Source organism: Aythya ferina, assembly GCF_964211825.1.
Source record: "Aythya ferina genome assembly, chromosome: 11".
Taxonomy (NCBI): Eukaryota; Metazoa; Chordata; class Aves; order Anseriformes; family Anatidae; genus Aythya; species Aythya ferina.
Window position 1 is genome coordinate 8,523,815 of NC_140307.1, and position 24,910 is coordinate 8,548,724.

Genomic DNA, 24,910 nt, shown 5'->3' on the forward strand with positions numbered 1-24,910 from the left:
TTGATTGAGGGATTAAACATGTATAGGAAAAGTGAAGTCATGCTGAAGAAGGCAGGTAGGATTATTAATAGCACAGGAAGGGGAGAAACTGAGCATTTTGCCACCCTTCTTATCACCTATTATTGGCCTTTAATTCACAAACCTGTTTTCCTTTAAAACCTAGCATCCTCCCTCTGAGTGGGCACTACACTTTTCCTGGGCACACACATTTTAGATGCTGTGCAGACTCCAAGACAGAGTCATGCTTTAGTTTGCTCTAGTTCCAGTTCACACGTGCAGCACATACACAGCAATGCACGATTACATGGCAAAAACTCTGTAAGGCTTTTGGACCACTGGGTACGGAAACATAATTTTGACTGTGATTGATCCAGAGTCAGAAATATCATGTCCTGTTACCATGAGGACAGCTTGCAGAGGAAAACTGATTGTCCTCCTGCTGACTTCCAGGATGGTCTGGAGGATTGATAATCTCTGCCACATCCACCTAACTAATGGGTGTCCATCTTCCTCCAATCTGCCCCTTGACATCATTAAAGCGTAATTACATACATATTGTTTTTAATCTGCCTGGGGCAAATAACAACCTCCCACCCAAAACCTTAGTCAATCCATAAAAACTGTTCTCTGCAATTCTTAGTGTCTAATCTTTTAACATACTTCCCATACTTCGTACAACATTTGGGGTATTAAGAATGGCTCATGTACAAAATTGTAAAGGTTGAAGTAATTCTGAATGTTATTTTATAAAAAAAAAGAAAAATATAAGTTGTTCTCCAGATCAAGAACTCCCTGCCCACATTTGAGACCACATGACATTTTTATATTAAGATAAAAGAAACAAACACGTATGAAAGTCATAGACATGAAACTTGTTCTTAACAGATACTCTTTTTATTATGAGATCACAGAGACAAATAAACAATCAACATTACTTGCATACACTAAAATCAATTAAAACTTATTTTGAATCACCAGTTTTTGTCCAGCTTACTCTACGACTTATCTGGTGGTTTCTTGTTTTGCTCACAGATGCACATAATATTTCAGTACTAAGAACATTTACCATAACAAATATCAGAATGGATAAAGAAATGTCATCAGAAGACAGTTCACTCTGAAACTGGAATAATAAAACTGTTAGGTATCAAGTAGCTTGTTCATCATGAGTATGATGAGAATAAATGATTCTTACTGCAATAAACAGTCACATATTCTTATTTCTACTGATTCTAGAATAAGAATTCACTCCAGATATTTGCTAATTAGAAGCAAATCAATGCAATCTGCATTACTATTACCACATATACATTGTGTTTTTTTTTCTTGTTCGAATACAAATAATGTATTTTATTGCTCCCAACATCATATATGACTATTAAAAAGTTGTGGTTAATGGATCTGAAGTCTTTGGTCGGTCACTCTGAAGGCGGGTTGGTATCAAGATGCTTTTAGCAGTCTTCATAAAGAATTTCATCTACTGGGACATCATTTTCTGCCACAGGCACAGCTTCACAAATCTGTTCCTTAAACGCCAAGGCAATCGTGTAAGGCTTTCCACTGGGATGTTTCATACATCTTTCAAGATAGGTATCATAATATCCTTTCCCTCTTCCCAATCTGTTGCCTTTTTTATCAAACCCAAGGCCTGGCATGAAGATAAGGTCAAGACCCCCTGTAGAAAAATGAAATAAACATTAGTGGATGCACTGTGGATTTCCTGATGGCTGGACTACATCCACATAATTTCATACATAGCAAAAGTGCTAGCTTTGTGTTTTGCAAAATGCTTCCATCTCTTTGATCAGATGAAAAATACCTTGAATACTAAACCTGCGAATTTACATTTTCATCTTACCAATTGCATACTAGATCAGCTGTAAAATAATTAGACCCTGAAAAGCTAGAAAGAAAAAAAAATCTACCTTATAACAAATTTATTATATCATTTTAGCCTCACACTTCCAAATACTAATGATTATGACTCTAAATCTAGACAGAGATTGAACTCAGAGAAATTAAATGCAGGAAGAATCAGAAAATCAAATGAACTTCTACATCAGGCACAATAATAGAAAGGAAAAAAAGAATGAGAAGAAGATGTGTAAGACAGAGAGTACCTTCTTGACACAACCGTAAGATGCTATGACTCAAAGAGGCTTGAATACAAAGTATTCTGAAAGTGGTTATCTGCCCTCTTACATTGTGAAGAAGTTTTGAAGAGCTGTCTCTTCATGAGGTTCCTCTCCTAAAGGACTGTCCTGCTGGGTCTCCAGCAATTTGTGTTACTCCGGCAGCACACCCAGCTGTTCTGCCTGCCTTCACCAAATCTCTCTCCTTCCAGAGAGATTACAAAGAGTATGGATTCTCTGAGACCCTTCTGAGATTGTACAACTGGAACTCAGAATCAGTTAAAAAACTTAAGCAAGCTGCTTAAGTGGCCAGTTATCTGGGCAGAAGAGATCCGAGCAGTTGGGGAAACCCTGCCTACAGATCCCACCCGCCAGCTCCAGACAGAAGAGATGGGATCAGGAAAGCCCTTTATACTCGCTCTGCTCATACTCTGTCACCAGATGTGGAGCAGCATCATGACAGGCGCATCAATACTCCAATTTACAGGCTGCTGCCCACTCGTTTCAGGAGCTGATCACACCTCTGCCATCAGGCAAAGGGCACGGGCTGCCCCGCTGAGCACCCACCAGGCGCACAGCAGCCAGCGCGCTGCTTCCATCCCTTATGCGAGGCTTGTTCTGCTGGTGTTAGAAGTCTTGCAGGGACATCCTCTAAACAAATGAGCTTGGCTGGCCTGGTACTGACCGCTGAACCCAGGAACACACCACTTACTAGTTTCACAATGCAAATAAAGTCTTTCATTACTTGCTGCTGTAGCAGACAGACACTTAAGAAGAGGAAAGCAGGAGTGGCAGGGGAAAAATAGTACAGACTAAACACAGCTCAGATGAGTTTAGAAAGAAAGCAAATACTGCATCTCAGTCCACTGCTTCTTCCTTATAGCAACAGTACTGCCTTAAGAAGCAGTTTTATAATTACCTTCTGCTCCTTCACCAGAGCTAGCATGCGGCAGTACTTTTCCAAACCAACTCTCTACTGCCACTTTGAACTGCACAGCTCTCACCACATCTAGCTGAGGGACAACACTCAGCTTTCAAGGAGATACACGGGAGCATGGACTGAAAGAACCAGAGCTAAGCAGAGTTTTTCAGTTTCCAGGAAACCCTGTGTGAGACCAAGTATCAGCTCTGAACTCAGCTTGGAAGAGCATGCTGAAAGTGCACACAAGACCAACTCATTTGCACATCCTTCTCAGGCTCCTGGAGATCACCTTCCACTGCTCATCCTTCAGGAAGAGTCACTGATGTGAACACCCATCCATCATGACCTGACCGAACTAGAACATTGACATAAAATATGCAAGGCAATGCATATACGATGCTTGGAAAAGATTAATCTTGTAAATCTGGCATCATACAGTTAAGAAGTATGCTTTTTCAAAAGAGGTCAAGGAAATATGAGGAGGGAATTAGCCAACGGGGAGGCTACAGAATATTACTGGTTGAATTACAAGGGAGCCTCAGTAATTTACCACACTGCAGTCAACTTTTGTTTCCTAAGACAGACAAATGGTGAATAGCAAACAGAAAAAAAGAGGCAAGAGAGCAGAAATACGATCTCACTTGGATAGGGATGTCATTTTTATGGTGTCACTGTGTACACCACGTTGGACATACCTTGTCAAATCTCTTGAGTGTTCAAATAAAAACAGATATTCGCCAATTGTCAGGCCTATAGCCTAGGACCCGGAAACCAGTTGGTCTTCTCCCCATTAGCATGGTCAGTAATGGAGATTCTGCAGGTCAAATACTCTCCTGTTAATCCTGTGCTCATTCTTTGTTCTCTCCATGACTTGCCTCACATTGGCTTTGTACAGGCATACAGGTGGCCCAGGAACCAGTGCGGACCAAGCACCAATCATGTTTAAAAAGAAACACACTCTGGCGTACACATTTTTTAGTTGTTTTCTCTCCGTGTGACTCATGGAAAAAAGCAGAAAACATTTGCTGCCACTACTGTTGGCAGGTAGGAATGTACACAAGGGGCAAATCTGCTGAGGAAAAAGGTGCAATTTCTTTTTACATTTATATTACAGACAGGAAGGAGACAAGCTGGGGAAGCACTAAGGAAAGAGGGAATTGGCAGGAACAGTGCAGGGAAGAAATATATTTTCTGTGTCGTTTAACTGATAGCACAGGGCACACTCGAGTGAATTCAGATGTATTAAAGCACTGTGTTTTCTTCTGGGTTCTCTGGAGAAATGGAGTCTGCTTTAATGAGTTAGCTCCGCTATAATCATGGATTTTTTATGCCGAATAACTCAAACAAGCTTGTGCAAATCTCAATATAAAAAACAATGCTGTAAATACTGTAATAGTTACCGTTATATTTTTTTTTCCACTAGAGCAGTGTGACACCGAATGCCTTTGCTCTGACTCACAACACACTGATAGCCACGCAACTCACACCGCATAAGATTTAAGTAAAATACCAAGCAAGACTTTCAGTAGAAAAATGACACAGCTACCCTGCAAGGAGCCCGAAGGCAGTTCAAGCTGTATTAGCCCCAAATCCTGCCCTGGGAGCTAGAAGGAATGGAAGAAAGCTGCATGGAGAAAACACTTTCCCTCCACATAACTTGGGGAGCAACAAAACCTCCTGCGGTGCCTGCGGCAGCGCGGGGGAAGAGCTGTTGCTGGATGAGAGTGACACACAGATGAGACCAAGATTGCAGACATATAAGATTACTATCAGCAGTGAGCATACATCAACAGGATGGCAGGTGAGGGGAAGGACGTCTTGCCCCTCCAGGCATGTGGCCCTCCTCATGCTCACAAGCCCTTCCAGCCCTGTAGGACCATGAGTTGCCACTCAGGATGCCCTGAAGGCCTGTTCCTTTCCCAAATCCCCATCCCTGAGAAGAAAGAGGAGGTTCTTGAGCATCAAACACCAGTCAGTTTTTACTGCCTTGTAAAATGGTATAAATGAGGCCTCCCGATGGCCACCAGCTTCTGTCCCTGTCCTTGTAATGCCTTCTGTCCCTCACACGCCTGCAGTCATTAACTGCTGGCTCAGGGATCCCTGAGCCTCCTGTGACAAGAGGCCAGGAGCCCAGGACACAAAACCAAGAAAAGCACAGCCACTGTCGAGAGGGCTTTTGCTGTGGTTAATCGGCACTTCTCTCAGAGTACTTCTCTCAGGTGGTCTGCAAAATGCTGAGGGCTGAAAACACACAAGCAGCAATACATTGCACCAGCCCAGGTCTTCTGTGAAGAGAATACCAATGCTTCTTATAAACTTTAATTAAGCTACAGGATACCCATGTAAGGTTGGCAATTATGATGACAGTCACCTAATACTCACTCTACCCATGACATGAGCTCTTGTGGCTACAGCTCCTTCAACTGTGTACCACCGTGTGTGAAATAATACACCCTGATTTACCAACGTGGGCATGCAGCCGTGCTGACACGGCCACATAGGTTTCATTTATACAGCTAAATAAAGCAGGACGAGAAAGCAGACTCATTTACAGGATCCCAGGTGGTCCACACTGTTTATCTGTTAGTACTCTGCCGGGTTCTGCCAGTACCCGTGAGCAGCAAAGACAGAAGTGTGCAGGTCTGGCCCCTTTCACCCCGCACGATCCTCCTACACCATCCAAACTGGGGTTGCTCCTCCAGACACAGGCTTTCCTGCCTCCTGTCAGTTTATGCCACACAAATCTTTGTATTCTTGCTACAAAAATACTGCCGTGATGGTCTGCCACAAGGCCTCATGCTGGGAGGCAAGCCAAGTCCTGTGTGGTGGGGACAGGACCAGTCTGTGCTACTAGGCCCCGCTATATTTAGCAGTATCAAGTCACAGCTTCAGAACCTGCCATGTGGGTGTGCAGGCATGCTTTGTCTGCACTGACATGCAACATCTATGTCTATACACCTTATGTCTACACAGAGAAGTGAAATGACTGGCCCGAGGACTCAGGAAATGTGTGGCAAAAGTACATGCAAAAGGCAGGTGTGCATGCTGCGCGTCCCCTGACTTACCCAGCAGACCGAAACATTAGCATCCTCTCTCTGCTGTTTTAAATAGGAATACACAGTTTCGCTTCCTCTAGGCAGCTGCGGTGAATTTCCTCAGTTCGGCAGTGCATTTCTCATTACCCTTTATGATAATATCAAGTTTGATTTGATCCCCAGGGAAGGATTTTCTCCTTGCACCTCATTACCTCTCTTCTCCTTAATCTGATGTTCCTATTTGAAATGCCAACCGGTGTTTTCTGAAGTGTTCTTGACAATGGTTAATTATAGAAGAGTCCAGCATGGTGCACCAGACACAGGTCATAGAAAGACTGCTGGGGCCTTGGCCTGCCCGCAGATGGAGCAGCCGGCGCAGCCTCTCTCCTCCCTGACGTGAAGGGGTCCCAGCCCACTGCCACCCCGCTGTGAGGGAGATTTATTCCACAGTTTATCTTGGGGGACATAACTCCCCCAAGCCCAGCAGCCTGTGCTTGGCTTGCTGTGTCCCCACAAGATGCCTGGGTTCTCTCAGCACGGTGCCTGCAGCACCAGCGAGCTCTTGAGCAGTTGTTTTTTTTTTTTTTTCCCAAGCACAGCTCATTCCGCAGTGGTCATTAGGGACTCCCTCTGCTTTGCTCAGATATAAAAGGTTATATAAGGTGCAGGGCCATGAAGAACTGGGCCAAGAACAATTTTCTGTTTAAAGAAAAGGAAAGCCTTTCTGCACAATGCTCACCATAAGCAGTGTCAGATCAGTCTACGCACAGCCTCTGCAGAGCTGACAAGTACTTGAAAGCTGTTCATTTACAAGGAATGAAAGCTGACTTTGGTGCTTTCATGATCTACCAAAGACCACAATGGAGAAAAAGCAAACCCTTACGCAGGAAAACTTTACTTTTCAGAACTAAAAGGACACGGTAACTGCCTGCTGTCTCTGTAACTGCTGCCCCAGCAGAGAAGAAAACATTAACTCAATCCATTTGATCCTAATATTGAAGTATCAGTCTTGGTGACATGCAGGGTATGGGCCAATGAGTTGGAATAACTGAGAAAGTTCTAATTAATGGCAGAATCATTACTATAACTTTAATTACTGTCAGCATCAGCACAGTTAGGCCTCTTGGGTAAGTGTTAGCTTCTTAACATATATTCTGCAGGACTCAGATCGTCATCTTGCTCTTTCCACAGCACCTACCACAGTGTGCTCTCGGTTAATCACCAGACCTTGGGGAAAACAACTCCACAGAAGTAAATATTTCAATTATGCTGCAGATGAACAGTACTCAGCTTTCCCCCTGGAATGCCCTGGCTGCCCCTTGCACCACTACTGAGGTTGCTAACCGCCCAGTACTTCCTTCCAGATGCAAATTTTCTGCCCTCTGGAAAAAACCTGCTCTTGGTTTCAGGCACAGCATCTCTGCTATTACACACCTGCCATGGTAGAAGTTCGGAAAGGGAAATGACAAATCTGTTCACTACAGGCCTAATCCTGAACCCAGCGGTGTGTGTGCTTCCCAGAGCTGGGATCACTTCCAGAGGAAAACAGCTCATTATCCTAAGCCCAGGAGAGGGTAAGGAACACTATACAGCACCCTGCTCTGACGGCAGGACCTGGAGCCAGCCTTGATCCTGCAGCTCCTGGCCTCTGGGGCTCGTGTCCTTCAGGACCCACTCCTGCCACCAGCAAAAGGCTGTTCTCTGGCTGCCCTGTGGCGTTATCATCCCAATCTAATGAGCAAGGAGACAGAAGCATTACCCTTCGCTGCAATTGATAAGCATTTGAAAAAAAAGCCATTCATCCAGAACCAATTATGGTGAGTTTTTCCAGTAGCACAAGTGATCACAGCCATAAACAAGTGCGTTGTTTAACCTTGCCCCAGACGGGCTGCTAAAATGCAAATACAATCCCTGAAAAAGAAATATTGGTAAGAGTTTCATTTCTGATTTGCTCACATGACATAGTCTTTGAAAATCAATATCAGAAGCTCAGCATGAATCCTCATTTCCTTTGAAACCTAAGTTACAACAGAAAAGGATCAGATCCTCAGTTACTGTAAATCAGCATTGCCCCACTGAGTCCCCTCTGCACTGACCTTGAGAACTACATAGGAAGTATCATGAATTACTGACACATGTTTGAGGAAAATCAATTCTTTTCTCTTGTAGGTATTTGTTGTTTGCTCATAAACAGCTCTCCTCTAAAGCTTTCCTAGAGTGCTCACTCTGTAGTCTCCTTGTGATCCCAAACACAGTTACCTAACAGGACTAAAAGTTGTGTTTCGTATTAGATTTAAAATACAGCTAATTTTAAACTGCAGACACAAGCTCTTCCTCCAGGTGTTTCCATTACATGAACAACTTTAATTGTGCAGTACCTGCCAAAGTGCTGCAGCACAGCACTTTGGCAGGACCTCCTTTCTTCTAACTATTCATGGCCAGTCTTTCCCCTAAGAAGGAAAGCCAGAGAGATGCTTGTACTGGCCAGGCACAGAAATCAAAAAACAGACCATTGCAGAGCGTGACTGCCTGCAGACCCGTGCCAAGGGCTAGCTGAGTCCCTCAGCACCCAGAGAGTGGAGGACAGCCTCCACAAGCACCTCTGCACACCAGGTCCCACTGGCTGTGCCCACACTTTAGGTACAGGGTACACCGTGAGGTCCCCAAGGCTAATGCTCACCTCATCCAGGGGCACTCACTTGCTTCATTTGTATTCCTGTTTGTTTAAGGGCACTGCAGGCACAAGGAAGGTTTTTGTGTCCTTTTGTCTTCTGGCAAACAACATTTTATCCACATCCACACATACACATGGCCCACCAATCTCTTTTACATACATATATATGTCAAGTAGACTATCTCCTCTGCCATCCATGTGCCACAGGTAATTGGTCCACTATAGGATGACTGAGACAGCTTTGGTTATTGCTTCAATAAAATATTTTGCAGAAAATAGAACCATCAGCAGAATCTACAAACAAGCACGGAGCAACTCAGCACTTATCTGTCTGCTCATCCATGTCTGTGCTTCGTGTCAGCATGAAACATTGGTCTCCACAGTTCACACTTGCCCTCCTGAACTACGGCATAATAAAATATTTATACTTCTCTCTGAGAAGCTACATGATAGCCATCAGTCATACAGGTTTAAAACAACGGAGTGTCAGTCCCTCTCCTGTTATCAAACCTGCAAAACCCACTAATAATGCCTTTTGATCAGCTGCTGTGCTACTGAGCTTCAGAAAAGTAAACATCCTCCTCCTTCTAATTTGAATTTAGTTAAAACAAAATTTAGTGCCAAAGCATTTGAGAGGTTAAGGGCACTGCACAGCTTCAGATGTGGTACTTCAGCCCTGCACAAACAACCCTGTCCTGCCGCACGAATAAATATCCTTTCATGTGTCATCGGTATAAGGCCAAGACTTGTTCAAATTCTGGCTGGTTTCATCATGTGGGAAGGCTGTGTGAGGTTATAACCATCACACTCATTTCCCCTGAGGTTTAAGTTTTTGTCAGCTGAGGTCTAGTGTCTCATTTTCAGAATTTGCCAAATGTCTACCTAAGAGAAAATTTGAACTAGTTCTTTTCTATTTCGCTATTATTCATCGAGTTGGCAAAGGCACAGTAAATAAACCATAATCACTCCATGCCACCTACAAAAACGTCTGCTTTTGCAAATTCAAAGTAAAGGAAATCATTGCTTAGAAATGCTTTAGCAACCAGTCTGTGAAAAATGACTTACCTACTTCTGCTATTCAGACGTTGGAGCAGTTAGAACAATTTGATTGGGAAAACTTGGGCAATGGAAGATTTTTGGTTCTAATGGTTGCACCTGCGTTCTCCTGTGATTTTAAACCACCAAAATACTCTGAAACAAGATGTGCAAAGGAACAACTCCAAAGGGAGAACAAACTGCATTACAACCACTTTAGAGCACATCAACACATCCTGTTAAATCAGTAAATGCTGACTGCTGAGTTTCTCCTTCAGAGAAACTAACAAGGCAAGGGAGCTTGAGTTGTTGATGCTGGGATTGTCATAACTCTGCTACAACCTAAAACACAAGGATCTTTGTGCATCTTTCTGTGTGCCTGTGTGAGATTCATTAAGATTTTATCAGCTACATTTCCCATAGTGTTTATCTAAGCACTTATTTAAAATACTTCCACTTGATACATGCGTATGTGCACTTCATTTCTCTACTCTTGGTCTTCTTTTGCTTGCTACTGTCTGGATATTTTTAAATCAAAATATGACACAAGTGAATCATCTGGGGATTTTTTCAACACATCATGTATCACTATCAGTATTTCCAACACCCCTTGACTCAGTCAGCAGATAGCCTATCATAAAATACAGAGAATCGCTTGTGAAATATCATCAACTTCTTTGTCAGCACATAAACCTGACTCCTGTAAGGAGCTACACCACTGGATAGAAACATTAGGCATCCTTCCAGGCAGGGTTTGCTGAACATGTAGTCAGCTGGTTTGTAGGTGACAGCACCTTACCTGTTAGTGTCAAACATGTTAACATCACAACAGCTGAGTAATCCAGCTTCTTCCATCACAAGGTTTTATATTTAAAACTTGCACAGCTTAAAATAAACAAAACCCAAACCAACCGAAAAAGAAAAAACAAACAAACAAAAAAACCCCACCATCCCTGGAATCCTCCACCTCCCTCCAGCTCTCTGTGTGTTTGACAATACCTGGACGAGACTTAAATTATAGGAAAACTGCCTAAATGACACCAGTGCTCCATAGCAAATCTATGGAATACTGACACCTGCCGGCAAAGGGCTTCACATCACTCCTGGACAGTAATTTGCCCTCCATCTACACCCAAAAACTGATTCCCGTCCCATACACACAAAAGGCATCACAAGCAAGAACTGCATCCAGTTATGAGCTATCATTACACGGTGGAACAGCAGCATGTGAATCCTGCCCTCTGAAAGCCAGCAGCTCCCTGCCAGGTCCAAGGGATTTCCCACTGTACAGGGGAAATGACAGTATTTTCAATCTCAGCAAAGAGAGCAGGGGTTACACCTGTGCCAGGAAGACAAATTTTTTGTAGCTGGAAAAGTGCTGACCTGATTTAATAGCCCTCTAATCTGGCAGAAAACCAATCTTAGGAGAAGAAAAAAAAAAAAAAAAGTAATTTTCTGCCAGATTCTTGAGCTAAATCTGCTCACCAGAGATGACATCAGCGTTGTTGTGAGGACAAGGGGAGAACAGAGCTGGAAGCAAAGAAAAGGCAGCAGGGCTGCCCCTCCTGGCACCAGCTGCAGGGCTCAGCTGTCTCACCAAACTGCATCTTCAATCCATGTCGCCATACACAGGTGAGCACCAGGTAAAGGCATCCTCTCCTGTCCTCCAGATTATCCAGATTATGTGAGCAAAGGCACAAAGACAAGTTCAGTGCCACCTCTTCCCGTCCAAAAAGGAAAATAAAGGGAGACAAAAATCTGTGGATTAGTTAATGCAGCCAAAGATGCATGTTTGCATTTCCCCTGTACTAGTTTGGTATACAGACCCATGCCACACTGCACAGAATAACCTAACCTCTTATTTGGTTTTGAAAGACTCCTGTACCTAGGAAACAGTGTAAAGAAAATGACAATACCACTATTCACACTAACAAAATAGCTCTCTGAAACAAAACACTTCAGAGTCACTTGCAGTGAATTTAAAGCCTGCGCCTATGTTGTTTTCACTTCTCTTTCAACATTAGTTGATGACAGAAGAAGTAATCTTTTTTGTTGTTTTGCTGAGTGCAGGGAGAATGTTTTCTGCAAGAAGGCAAATATGGATGTTAATCTTAGGATGATTACAAAGAAAAGCACTTTTAAAGCCTTAATAACCTTAACAAAAGCAAAAAACCAGAGTATTCCAGAGCTCTCAGACCTCCAGGTTCACTGCAGAATACCTCTGCACAGACACAGTATTAAAATTAAACCACAGTGTTCGTGGTTTAGTCTGCACCAAAGAAATTCAGGACTAAAGCATACCAAAAGGGCATTACAAAGTGATACCACAGAAACACATCAACTTTTGCATTCAACATTTTTTTTATCCAAAAGTCTTTCAAAGAAGAGATTCTGTGTAATCATAGCAAGAACCTTTTTAAACAGAAGTACTGGGAGAAGCCCAGCTAAAAGTATGGGTATTCGCCCAGCAAATTGGGTGCTGATTGTTATTAGGCTGCTCCAGAGCTGTGGAAGGTGGTGCAGACTGCAGGGCAGGCATGGGGACAGAGTCGTGCAACTTGCAACTGAAGGCTGGAATGCAGGAAAACCTTAAGGGAAGCAGCTGCTGCCACAGCTTGGTCCAAAATCTGAACTATTTTATTTACAAGCAAGTATTTTCCTAGCATTTCATGTTAGGGAACACCCTATACAGAATAATTAAAGATTATCTTGTCTGTTTTATGGATCAGGAATACTGGAACAGACATTTTTGTAACGACTTGTAGCTGTGGGATACCTGTGTGGAACTCAGTAAAAAAAGGCCTGCCCAGCAAGCTCATCTGAAAGCAGTGTTATGGCATATACAGAAAGAATTAACTTGAACACTGTCGTTACATATATTTCACAATATTTCTTCACCTGGGCATAAAACGTTTTCTCAGGCATATTTTCTCCAAAATTGCAAAGGCTGACAGGCCAATGGGTGGAACTGCTGCAGATCTAGAAAACTTCCATATGAGAATAAGAAAACAGAAAATGTTTAGTAAAGAAAAAAAGGTACAATTGATATAATACAGGTTTAACTAAGCAATGAATAATAAAAAGAAAGTAAATCAAACATCCTTATTTACTTCTTATCGTAGAAGAATGAGGTATCACTTGAACTGAAAGCAGCAAATTCAAAATGAATACAAGGAACATAATATTTCACATAGCATAGGAACATAATGTAATATTAATGTAACAAGGAACACAATATTTCACATTACAACTAACTGACTATAACTCACTGCTGTCAGAATGTTGCAGAACCAAGGGCTTAATAGAAATAAAAATAGTTGCTTATAGGAATGACCAGAATGCCCACAGGTAATGAAAAACCAGAACCTGTGTGTAAGGGGATAAGCCAGGAGCTGTATCTGCAGTGGTAGGAAGAAATTTCAGCTATTGCAACATAGCTACAAGTTGTGAGGTTTCCTACATCTTGTAAAACTCACGATGCTGGACTGAATGGCCAGTGCTGTGACCCTGCACTTCGTGGGGGCAGCATCCTCCCTCCACTAGTACACTCACCACCAGAATGTTAACGCCTCACTTGCACTGAATTTGCTCTCCTCATGCGTATCACAATACTATGGCTCATTGTCTCCAAGCAGAAGTTCATTCCAAACTTCTGATCATATCATTAAAAAATAAATTATATTAAGAGCTAAGCCTCGATTTTCAATTTTGTTTCATCCCATGGTCTCAGATTTTCTTTTTTATGACCAGTGTAAAAAGATTTTAAATTGTAATCTACCCCTTGACATATATTGTACTGTAAGTTTTAATCAAGACTCCCAGAGGAAAAGAAAATCTAATACTACCCTCAATCACTTCACTTTTTTTTTTAACTAAGCAGTAATATTTAACGTCTGCTTTCCACAAACCTGTATTTCATTTATTCCAGATACTTTCCAATCTGTGTATATCACTTAAATATGTCACAGTTACCCGCGAGTATTATTTACCACAAGTGTTTTTTCAGAATGATTAACACCATTTTGTATGTTCCCATTATGCCTCCATGTACAACTCTACAACCTCCAATGGGTTTGAAGTAGCTTATTAGACCTTCCCTGTGCTTCAAGACACTGCTTTTCTTTGTACTGCTTTTTATTTCTAAGCTTTCATGAGCCGTATATTTCAAAATCTTTCAATTTCTGGTGCATTTTTGAGGGGGGCAGGAGAGGAAGTGGGTTCTAACCCATTATCTTTTTTTTTTTTTACATCCTATTTTACTTTGCAGCTGTAAATTAATCTCTTCCTCTTGAGACTGTGTTGCCACAACCTCAGCCACATTTCTGAAGAACTTTGCTAAAATTTGGAATGACAGAATAGCAATGTCATCAAAAGGCCATCACTCCTGGCAGCACATGCAGACTCTTCGAATGTGCAACAAAATTGTGGGACTTTAATGACAGGTGAAACAGAGCTTTCACAGACTAAAATGTTTCTGCAGGGCAGATCCCAATGGCAAAGTCTAAAATGGGGTTAATCATCATTCTGGAAAAAAATCAGACTACTTGGATTTGCTTGGAATTGTAGTCTAGAGGTAGACAGCATTTTGCTTGCAAGAGGTTCACACTTCCCAGTGTAAATAGCTCTTATAAACCAAATACGATCCACACAGGTAAACTGGCCCTGTCCATTCCCACTATCAGCATATTGTTGTCATTTATGTCACAGCAAGGCTCAAAGTATTCTGCAGGTTGTAAGGATAGAAAAATATAACTGCTCTAACCTCAAAAGTTAATGTACAAAGGGCTATGTGAAAATGGAACAGCAGTAAGTCACTGATAGACAGACATATGTTAGCATTTCCTCACTTTGACCTTTGGGTTTTTCCTTAATAAATATTCTGGTATTTATATCACGGATTATCTAGTTAGCATCTCACTAATTAATTTGAAGACAACACAAATATTGTGATCAGTAGGCCACTACTGTTTCCAATACTAAAAATTCTGGAAGTCTCCAAATTAAATTACAAAATACAAGTCCAGTTCTTAATGCATTCATTTCTGGAAGCAAAAATACATTATTCTCCAGGAGAGTAGTACCAGATTATTCAGCATTCCCCATTATATATAAGATGCTATATTTCTAAGTGCTTATATTTTTCAATCTGGGCATTTATGACAAACCAAGGTTTTTTATGTTCTTTTTTATTCAAGGCAAAATGGTTCACTGGTTTCTAAGAACAATGCTAGCAAAAAATGGCCAGGAAACCTCTGTTGCTCCATGTTTTGGGGCAAGTAGAAAACTTGATCAGAGTAGCCTCTGCGTCAACAATGTGGCTTTAGCCACTCGAATCCATTTGAGTTGATCTTGTAAAATATTGTCAATGTTTGAAAATCTGCCATTTGCACATCTTAGGGAAGATTTATTAGGGTTAATGCTGGGCTTCTCTGAGGATGCCACCTTCTCTACCACTGCTGGAGCTGCAAGCGCACAGATAGCCCCACAGCTCACGAGGAACTAGTGCCAGTTTATAAGGGACATTGTCTCCATCCTGGCTACTCAATCCCATCCCACGCACCCTGCATCAAGATGGTCATGTGGCAAACTGGATGTATTCACTTATCTGGGTTACAAAATTCCCAACCAAAACAGGCAGAGAGGAACAAAACGTTTTTTCATCCAGAGAAGCTCATTGATCCAGTTTGCCACAGAGAGGCCGGGGTGGGAATACGCTGAAATTGCAGGGAGGGAGAACTCCCTAGGCCAGGAGCGAGGTAAAGAAGGGCACATGGAGCTGCAGGCTCAGACTCAGAAGGACTCAGAAGGACTTTTATTGCAGGGGTTGCCCTAGTCCCTCTGCCTGGGCGAGACTGGGAACTGAAACATGGAAGGAAATGAGGGCTGGAGTTTCACTGACATTTCTTCTAGTCACCAGTTTGTGCAACCCCTCATCACCAGTTTCCTGCCAAGCCTTTAGTTGCACCAGTCCAAATTGGTGGAAGATTTCCCCGTGCAGCTCACAGCAGGGCCACACAGATAACAGTACCAGCACCACAGCGGAGGGCTGGGACAAACAGAAGACAAGAAGAGAGGGTAGCGGCTGATTTAATCTAGCAGTGCCCACAAGAAAGGATCACAAAACTCTGCATGAGAATCACAGAATGGTTTGAGTTGGAAGGGACCTCAAAGATCACCTAATTTCAAGCCCCTGCCATAGCAGGGACACCTCACACCAGACCAGGTTGCCAAGACCCCATCCAACACAGCCTTGAACACTTCCAGGGACAGGGCTTCTCTGGAAAGAACCTGTTCCAGTGCCTCACCACCCTCATAGTACAGAATTTCTTCCAAATATCTAATCTAAATCTCCCCTTTTTTAGTTTAAACTAAAGTTACTACAATTCCTGACAAAGAGCCCCTCCCCAGCTCTCCTGTAGGCCCACTTTAGGCACTGGAAGGCCGCTGTGGTATCTCCCCAGAGCCTTCTCTTCTCCAAGTTTTTTCCATGTCCTTCTTGTGCTGGTGGCCCCAGACCTGAACACAGTACTCCACAATCAATTTTGTGCTGTTTAGTACAAGTGCTGTTTAACAGAAAAGCTTTTTTTTTTCTTTTTTTATCTTCTTTTTTTTTTCTAAGGCAATGAGAAAGAAGCCACACCAGTGAGGAAGGAAATGAGAAAACTGGGACAAGGAATCATGTATGTCTGGACTCAGACAAGTGAAAGAAGAGAAAACACATGATCTCCTTCCTTTTGGCGGTGGCAAGCTATTTATGTGGGCCCAGTTGCCGAAAAAGTGACAGCCTATAACTGGGAGGAAGAGGAAATGGGCAGTCTGGTGAGAAAGGCCAAGAAGGACACAGGGAGGGAGACACTGACTCTGGGCAAAGAGCAGAAGGCAGGTATTCGGTTGGCAGAGAAATTAAAACTTGGAAAAGGGGGGTCCAGCCTAAGGATGAGACAAGCCTGGGAAGCAATCACTTTGGAGGGAACAGAGAAGAAGCCATATTGTTTGGAAAGACAGGCAAAAGAGTCTGTGTTCACTGGGGGCAACTCTTCCCCACAGCCTAGCCTGGAACCCAGGATCCTGAGCCTCTGCTGGTCCTCAGCAACTGCCAGGCAATATTCTTAAGTTATTGAACATTACAGTGATAAAGAGCCCATACAGAAATGACGACTTGTGTCATACCATAGTTGGAATAATGTACAGCAAAAAAGGCCTGCCACTCTAACTTGAACAAAAGGGAGAAAACAAATGACCGAATGCATACTTATTAGCAGCATTCATTAACAGCATTGATCCTTTGCATCTTTGGAAGAGTCTAGATCATTGCATCGGGGTTCATCTTGAATGACCCCAGATCCAATGGGCAAGGCCTATGTAAAGGCCTACTTGAAGACTGAGGCAGAATATACACAGATAAAGAGGCTGAACTAAGTTTGTGCATGTAATCCTGTTTCTTGCATTTCTTCAGAGAGTACCTCACAACCCACTAGAGTAAGCAGATTCACAGCCACAATTTCTAATACCTATTTCAGCCAAAACCAAGTATCTAGGCCAAAAATCCTCTCCCCATCACCCAGGTGAATGTTTTAAAAATTGACTATAATTTATTGTACATCTTCAACTACCAGTCTACAATTTGCTTATGGACATTTAATTTTAATATGCACTGGATGCAAGATTTCCAGCTGAGATCCCTGAGGCCAAAGTTGGTCACGACTCCCTTCAAAAAAGTCACCTTCAAGAATTTTACCACAGGGACATATTCAACCCAATCAATTTTTTCAAGTCCCAGTAAGAATAATTGTTTTTTAGGAGGAACAACTTAGCTGTTCACCCATAGCACTCAAAGTAGATTTAAGTAACAATAAATAACATTATAAATGAGGAAACCCATGTCCAGCCTGCTGAATCACACCGCCTCCCTAAACCACACTGAAATGAGAGCTGCTGGGAAGGTGTCCTTTAAATTTCTGTAGGAGTCGTGATAAGAAGCAAACAGGGAGCATGGTTTTATCTGATTTACTCTTTCCATGGTTGTGTAAGGTGTTTACGCTCGTGTAAACAATTGCTGCAACCTGCCTAAAGTTTCATCAAAAGTATTACCTTGGGCAACAAACTATACCGGTGCATATTTATATTTCTGATGGGCAAGGATTTAAGCATGTGAATTCAGACCTATTGAGAAAATGTACCACTGGCTTGTTCCAAAAGTTGTCTAAAACTTTCAGTGAGCATACCTGGAAAGTCATGCACTTACATACACCCCTACTCCAAGTAAAATATCTGAGCTTCTTCCAGCTTTGTTCTTTCTGTTTCTGTGTCCACTTAGCCTGAAGAAAGGAATATTTCATATTAAAATAGTTATCCATGTATGGTAGCGAAGACAACAGACTTTCTACTACAGAAACTACACTGATCTTTGTTTATGACAACAAGGTGTAATGTGCTGTGCTGTCAAGATGAAAACAGGTAAATCCTGATCCAACAGAAAAAGGACCATCTCCCAGAGGAGGGGCTCATGTCTAGTAAACACAGCCTGCATGTACTACCAAAGATTGGGAAACCATGCAAAAATTATACCTAGTTTTACATTTGAGCTGTTCTTCACAATAACTCTGTCTTAAAAAGAGGAAAGAAGTTTTAAGGACAGTCTGAATTTAAGCTTTTTGTCATGCAAAATGAATACACTCAGTAGTGACATGACTTATTTATGTACCTGCAGGGTATTCCTTGGAAATTACATAGCAACTTATGCAAGCAATGGGAACATTACTAGTATAACACCATGTCATCTCTTTATAACAATGTAAATGCCTCAGATCACCACAGTATTTGATAACATCACAAAGATAAATGTTTCATCCATGCATAATTCCAACAATGAAGGACAAATGTAGAAGCAAGGCAATTTGCATTCCTGCAAATGTACCAAAGTTCAAAAGATATAAGTGACACAAAAATATAGCAGAAGTATTTTAAAGATGCACTGAGATGCAGTGTCTGTTTCTGTGGGGACAAATTGGAGTGTATCTGTCCAATTATGTAACAGTGCAAAAAAACTAAACTTACTCTCTAATCTTCAAAAGCTTTCCAAGGGAAAAAGACCAGAATCTGACTTCCTATCCACAACAAATTATTCCTGTATTATAGAGTAAAAACAGACTAAACTGAAGCTTCAGACAGGACAACACTGACATGGCCTTATATCAGTTGTTACAACTGCTGATCAGAGAAACAGTACCATTTCAGAAATTACATCAAAACAGAAGTATGAGTAATTTTGAGCAAATGCACTCTCATCATTCTATGCTCCTCAAAACACAACACATGGGATCTCTGTGAAATGCCTCTTACAACTCTTCCCCTGACCTCTCACTGCAGTCAGCAGCCTAAATATAGGACTCACAGGACCGCTGTAGCTCTCTTGGTGTTGCTCTCTGCCCATAAGCATACCCTGGTGCCGAGAATGAAACAGCAGCTCCAGGGCTAGCCAGGTACCACAGGTCCATCCCAGTGCACTCTGCACCTGGTAGTCCCTGCTCCCATTACACCTAAAATTGTATGTTTCCCTTGTGATCTCTGCAACAGACTTGTTAAATTCAACAGCAGCTTGTTAGTAGTGCAAAAGTTTGTCCCAAGTATCTAACTAGACTTAATCAACAGAACCCTGGACACTTTAAGGGTTACCTTCAAAAGCCACTTGATACCACCAATATATAGAAATTTACAGGGAAAAAAAAAAGGAAAACAAATAACAGTATTAAATATTAAATGGAAAGAAGACAGATGTATGAAGCAGTTAAATCCCTTGCTGCCTGAATTGTGGACATGGAAAAGATTCTGAATTAAGAAAGAGGTAGTGATCCAAAAAAACAAATAGAAACAAACACAGTGAAAATGCTGATAAATGAAGACTACGTACTAGAGCTAATGCTTCCAGCAGAATTGTCTATAGGGCAGTGTTCTGGGAAAGCACATTGGCATCCCAAAACAAACACAAAACCCAGTTCAACCAAACAGATTCATATAAATTTTATGTTCCTGTACTGAGCATTAAAAAGCTGGTGAGTCTGTGAGGTGTGGAAGCTGTCTGCATGGTAAATTTCCATCTAGAGAAAACTTCCCCAGCCTGAGGTTTCAAGCCTGATCCACTAAACATTTCTGCAGATGTTTCAGGAAGACACTAATGTGTTTACAAAAAGAATGAAAATAATTAATGCAGACACAGAAAAAGTAAGTTTGTTTACAATTCTGTAAAAGCTGGGGAATTTTAGGTTAGGAGAGAGATTCTTTTGGGACCAAACCACATGTCATAGATAGACCTAAATGAACTTGTAACTTTCCAACTCTGTAAAGAATCCAGTGTCTGAGACAGCATTTTAAGATCAAAATGAAAATGTAAGAGACAATGATCGAAAAGAGTTTGCAATGTTTACTCAAGCCTGCAATAAAGTTTTTGTTTTTATTTTCAGTCTAAGGTCTCAATCCAGAAAGCTGTTCTGCATGGGCAGGCTCCACATCAGCACTGTGATTCATCCATGCAATACAATTTGCAGGATCAAAGATTTCAGAAAATCCTCTTGTCAGCCTACAGGCATCACCTGAAAAGTTCTGTACCTTTCAGGCAGGGGAAACTAAAGTTCTCAGAGTGTGTCTGAAAATATCTGCGAATCCCCATGACTTTCAATGGCAGCCCAAGCATCTTCTAGCAAGCGCCTGCCTCCACGAGGCCCTATGCTGTGCTTGCCAAGATTGCATTGAGCCTCTCTGTGGAAGGGGACCGGGGAGCAAATTTATCTGGAGGGGGGGCTACTTTCAGTTGGATCAACTGTGCAATATTTTTCTTGCCAGCTCTGCTGGCATATCACAGGGGTGGCACATGTTAGAGAAAAACAGGCAAGAGAAAGTAGCACCTGCTGACATCGACTTCAGCATCTCTACCACAACACGTTAGACCAAAGCATAACATTTCATTTAATTCTTGCTATCTGATTACTTCTTACCAGCATCCTGACTACTCCTGATCAACAACCCTGCAATGTAGGAGGAAAATACTCACCACCAGCAAGAGCTTCCTCTCTTGCACTGTCATCGTCACTAGGCTGAAGAATATTCCAGGATGTCAAAGTAAGTGAAGAAATGTCTTCAGCTGATGATAACTTTAGCATGTCCATGTGATTGCTGTCAGGTTTGTAACGTGGGATGAAACACTCCTTGCCTTGCTTAAAAATGTCCTTAATGATTTCTTCTGTCTGGATTTCATCTGGCATGCTCAGAAAGATTGCAATTCTTTTGGATTCTTGGTACCTTGAATGCCCGATCACCTATACAGGAAATTGCTGTAATGAGCTTATGAAAAGTTTACTAAACAACAGACTTTAATAAAAAACACAACTGGAGGAAAATACCCATTGGAAAGAGCAGAGATACAAACTACCATGAATCACAAAGAGAATAAAATAAACTGACTTTGTTTCCTACTCCCTACCATGAGCAAAATCAAAATGGGCAAATTTTTGCTGCAAGTGAACAAAACATTGTAACACAGGTTTGGGCCATCAAAAAACTGTTTTAGAGATAGTCCAGATCCTTTAAATATTTGTGCCATATAGTGCAGGCATCCTCAAACACCAAACATCACTTGAGAAAGATACAGCAGGTCAGAACTGCCAGCTTATACAAGACATGAGGATTTTGCATTCCTTTTTTTCCATCCTTTTTACATGCTGCATTTCACAACTGGGCCTAGGCAGGATGAGAAATGCATCAATGAAATTTCTCAAAAGAAAATTAGCATCAAAGCAGTTGACTGCAGAGCTCAAAGTCTTGCAAGATCAGGCCCTTTTTTTTTTTTTTTTTTTTTTTTAATCTGAAATGCCTTACATCCAGCAAATTTAGATATATGACTACAAACATCACCTGCTTCTGATAGGTGATCTTATTACTGCACATTTTTCAGAGCTTGAAGGAAAGATGGCCTTGCCATTTTTTTTATTTTCATGAGGTCGTCTGTGCTGGACTTATGAAAGATCGAATGTAGGAATGAAAATAAAAAATGCTTATATGGTGAAAGAGTGTTAACAGATTCATACCTTACTATGTCTCTGCCCAATTCCAGATTAAATTCCACATTAAAATTTGTGCGGATTTTTTTTTTAAAGCTTGTCTTCTCTCTTTAGTATCTTATATATTTTGTTACTTACATCAAGACAAGACAAATACAAATGTGTCCCTTCTGACTTAAATGTGATTTATGCTTATTCTACGCATTTGCAAAAAGCTGTCAGAAATATCAGACAATTGAGAAACTGTGCTTACACCAAATCCTCTGTTCTGTGTTTGCGTAACTGCAGGGTAACTGCTCTCCTGAGCTTTACCCCTTGCCCTTTCCCTGTTTTGAGAGATATATGCCCGTATCTGAGTGGAGAATTGGTTCTCATTCTTTTTTTTTTTTTTTCTTTCTAGCACACCAGCTAAAAGTCCAGGTGAAATATTCAAAAGATGGATATATTTTGTAAGGCAAGATATAATGAAACACGCTGGCCCAAATTATGGTAAGGTGTTGCTTGGCCATAGAAGTGCCTAACAATTCAAAAGCGTACTTTACTTCTTTTTATAATTTGTTCAACCTTACACATGGATTTTTCCAACTAAGTGATTAAGCTCTTAAACAACAGAATTTCCATGGCAGCCTTTGTTTGAAAGAACCAACTATTTAGTCAAATTGCAGACTCCAGACAATGCCTGTGATTCATGTTACTGAGGGGCTCCTGAGCTGAACCTTTTCATGGGCTGACAGCATAGAGAAACCGAAACACAAAACTCTCCTCTGTCAAAGAGGTGCTGTGGGCACCACACAGGTCAAATCTGTTCTGACATGTCCAACACCACAAATGATTATGCAGTACAGAAAGAAGTGAGGTTGGAGATGTAAAACCACAAGCTATCAGAAAGGCATGACTTCAAATGTTTTCAGAAATGTGAAGACAAAGCTGCCAAGACTCTGAGCAGTTTCTGAGAAGAGTGAGAAAATTTCCACACTTACAAGTATTGTGTGCCCTTTGTTGATGGCTGTTGCTGCAGAATTAGAGCATGCTAACACCATGACTTTAATCATGAACAGACATGTTAAAAAAGAACAGTCATCTAGAAGCTAAGCAATTTTGGTTTGAATTTAAAGATAATTTTGAGATGAGATTTTACTACTAAAAATGCTGTTCAGGTGCTATAAAAAAACATACTCACTTTTATTAGCTACACTTACTGATATACATTATAGAGCTACACTTTCAGCCTCATATTGTTCCAAGTATTTCTCATCATTTTCAAGAATTTCATGTCAGCTGCATTCCCTTCCCATAAGGAAGCTGGCTCTCTTCTGTCAGCTGTGCAATGCCATTGTGTCTGAAGAAAGCTCATGATTTTCAACCTGTGTCATAATATTAAAATGGCATGATAACATCAACTTATGTCATATTTCCCAATGCTTTCTTTTAAGCAAAATAAACCTTTATATTCTGTATGTCCTCACCCACAGAGACAAGTGTCCTGTTGCTGAGTTTATCGGCTGCAGTTAGACCAAGGTTGAGAGCTCCATAAAGTTCTGTATATGGCCCGGGTGCTTATAAAGTTGGCAGAGGACTCTGACAGTATGTTGTAAAAATTGTGATTTAAGTCAGGGGTGTGAAATTATTAAAATATACTTGCATTGTAGTAGGATGTAATGCATATATATATATATATTTATATAATATATATTTTATATATATATTTGTATATATATAAAAGCAATGAAAAAAAGTTCATGTGAGTTCCAACTGAACCTATGACCTAAAGTTTCTGTGCTGCCATGTCACATTCATGAAGTGGCTACAAATTAGTACTACACAAAGTTTATAAAAAGATTTAAGATCCTTTGGCAGGAAAATAACAATATAAACATAGATCATCTAGAAGTACACTCTGGTGCTGCAAAAAAAAAGGATGACTGTTCTATTACATGCAGTGACTGAAAAATAAAATTTTATTGTGTTTATTAAAATGACAAAATACATCTATATAAAAACTTTGCAATCCAAATGCGAACAGGACATTTCAAAAGAACACACTGGTACCACTCTGTGCTATGACACCAGTGAGGTAAACCCCTCTCGATACCTTTTAAAGTATAAAAATCACATTAGAAATCAAATTGCAGGGAAGAAATACCCCGAAGGACACGGAAGGGCAATTACAGACAGTTAAGCGAAAGGCCAGGATGAGCCAATCGCTAAGTTTTGACACGGAGCTGGCTGTAAAGCCAGGCCGACGCGAACATTTTAGGATAAGCAGCCACCCCAGAGCCACGTGAAGCCCCCCCACGCCGGAATGCACCGCAGAGCCCGTCCCCACTCCACAATGCCCCCTCGCCCGCAGCAGCCACCCCAAATCCCTGAAATCCCAGCCCCGTCCTCTTCCGGCCTGATCACCGCCGGAGCCGCTTTAGGAAGGGGCACGGCTATGGCCAAGCCGCTCCCGCTGCTCCAGGAGGGATCCGAGGAGCTGGCGGCGGCCCCGAGTCCCCTCCTGGCCTCCCAGCGGGGCTCGGAAACCCCCCGGCGGGCTTCCCCGCGGAGAGCCGGGGCCGGGCCCGTTTCCTTCGTCCTCCCCGCCCGCCCCCGGTGCTCCGCTCTTCCTGGAAGCCTCCGGGTGACGGCAGGGCCCCGGCTCGCACCCACCTTGCGGCTGAGCAGGCGGGATTGCCGCTGCTTCTCCGCCGTGCCCATTGCCCGCAGCCGCTGCCGCAGCTCGGCTCGCAGCGCCCGCTTGGCGGCCCGCAGCGCCGCCGCCATTTCGGGGACGCCGCCGCCGCCCTCCCGCGGCGGCTCCATGAGCCCCGGGGAGCCGGGCAGCAGCGCCTCGGGGCAGCGTTGTGGAGCTGCTGGGCTGGGTTTCCTGGTGGCTTGCAGCCAGCTGAGGTCCCAGCACAGCCCCGCTGTCCGGGGAGGGGATTGTTGGGCACTGTGCCCCAGCCTGGGTCAGGGGAACATGGGTGCTTCCATCCCTGCTTGGGGCAGCCACCTCCTCCTTCCCTCACAGCCATGGGGTCAGCCTCCCCTGCAGGGTGATTCCCAGCAAAAAGTCG

General features: G+C 42.3%; 1 protein-coding gene across 1 annotated transcript; it reads right to left on the bottom strand.

Moving 5' to 3' along the window:
- Positions 1–875: 875 nt before the first annotated feature.
- On the bottom strand, positions 876–24,817 carry LOC311442554 (5-formyltetrahydrofolate cyclo-ligase-like). Its single transcript, XM_084531906.1, has 3 exons — positions 24,504–24,817; positions 20,846–21,110; positions 876–1,675 (listed from the first exon to the last, which is right to left on the bottom strand). The coding sequence occupies exons 1-3, from the start codon at positions 24,654–24,656 to the stop codon at positions 1,452–1,454; spliced, it is 642 nt and encodes a 213-aa protein (XP_084388032.1). The 5' UTR covers positions 24,657–24,817; the 3' UTR covers positions 876–1,451.
- Positions 24,818–24,910: the final 93 nt, after the last annotated feature.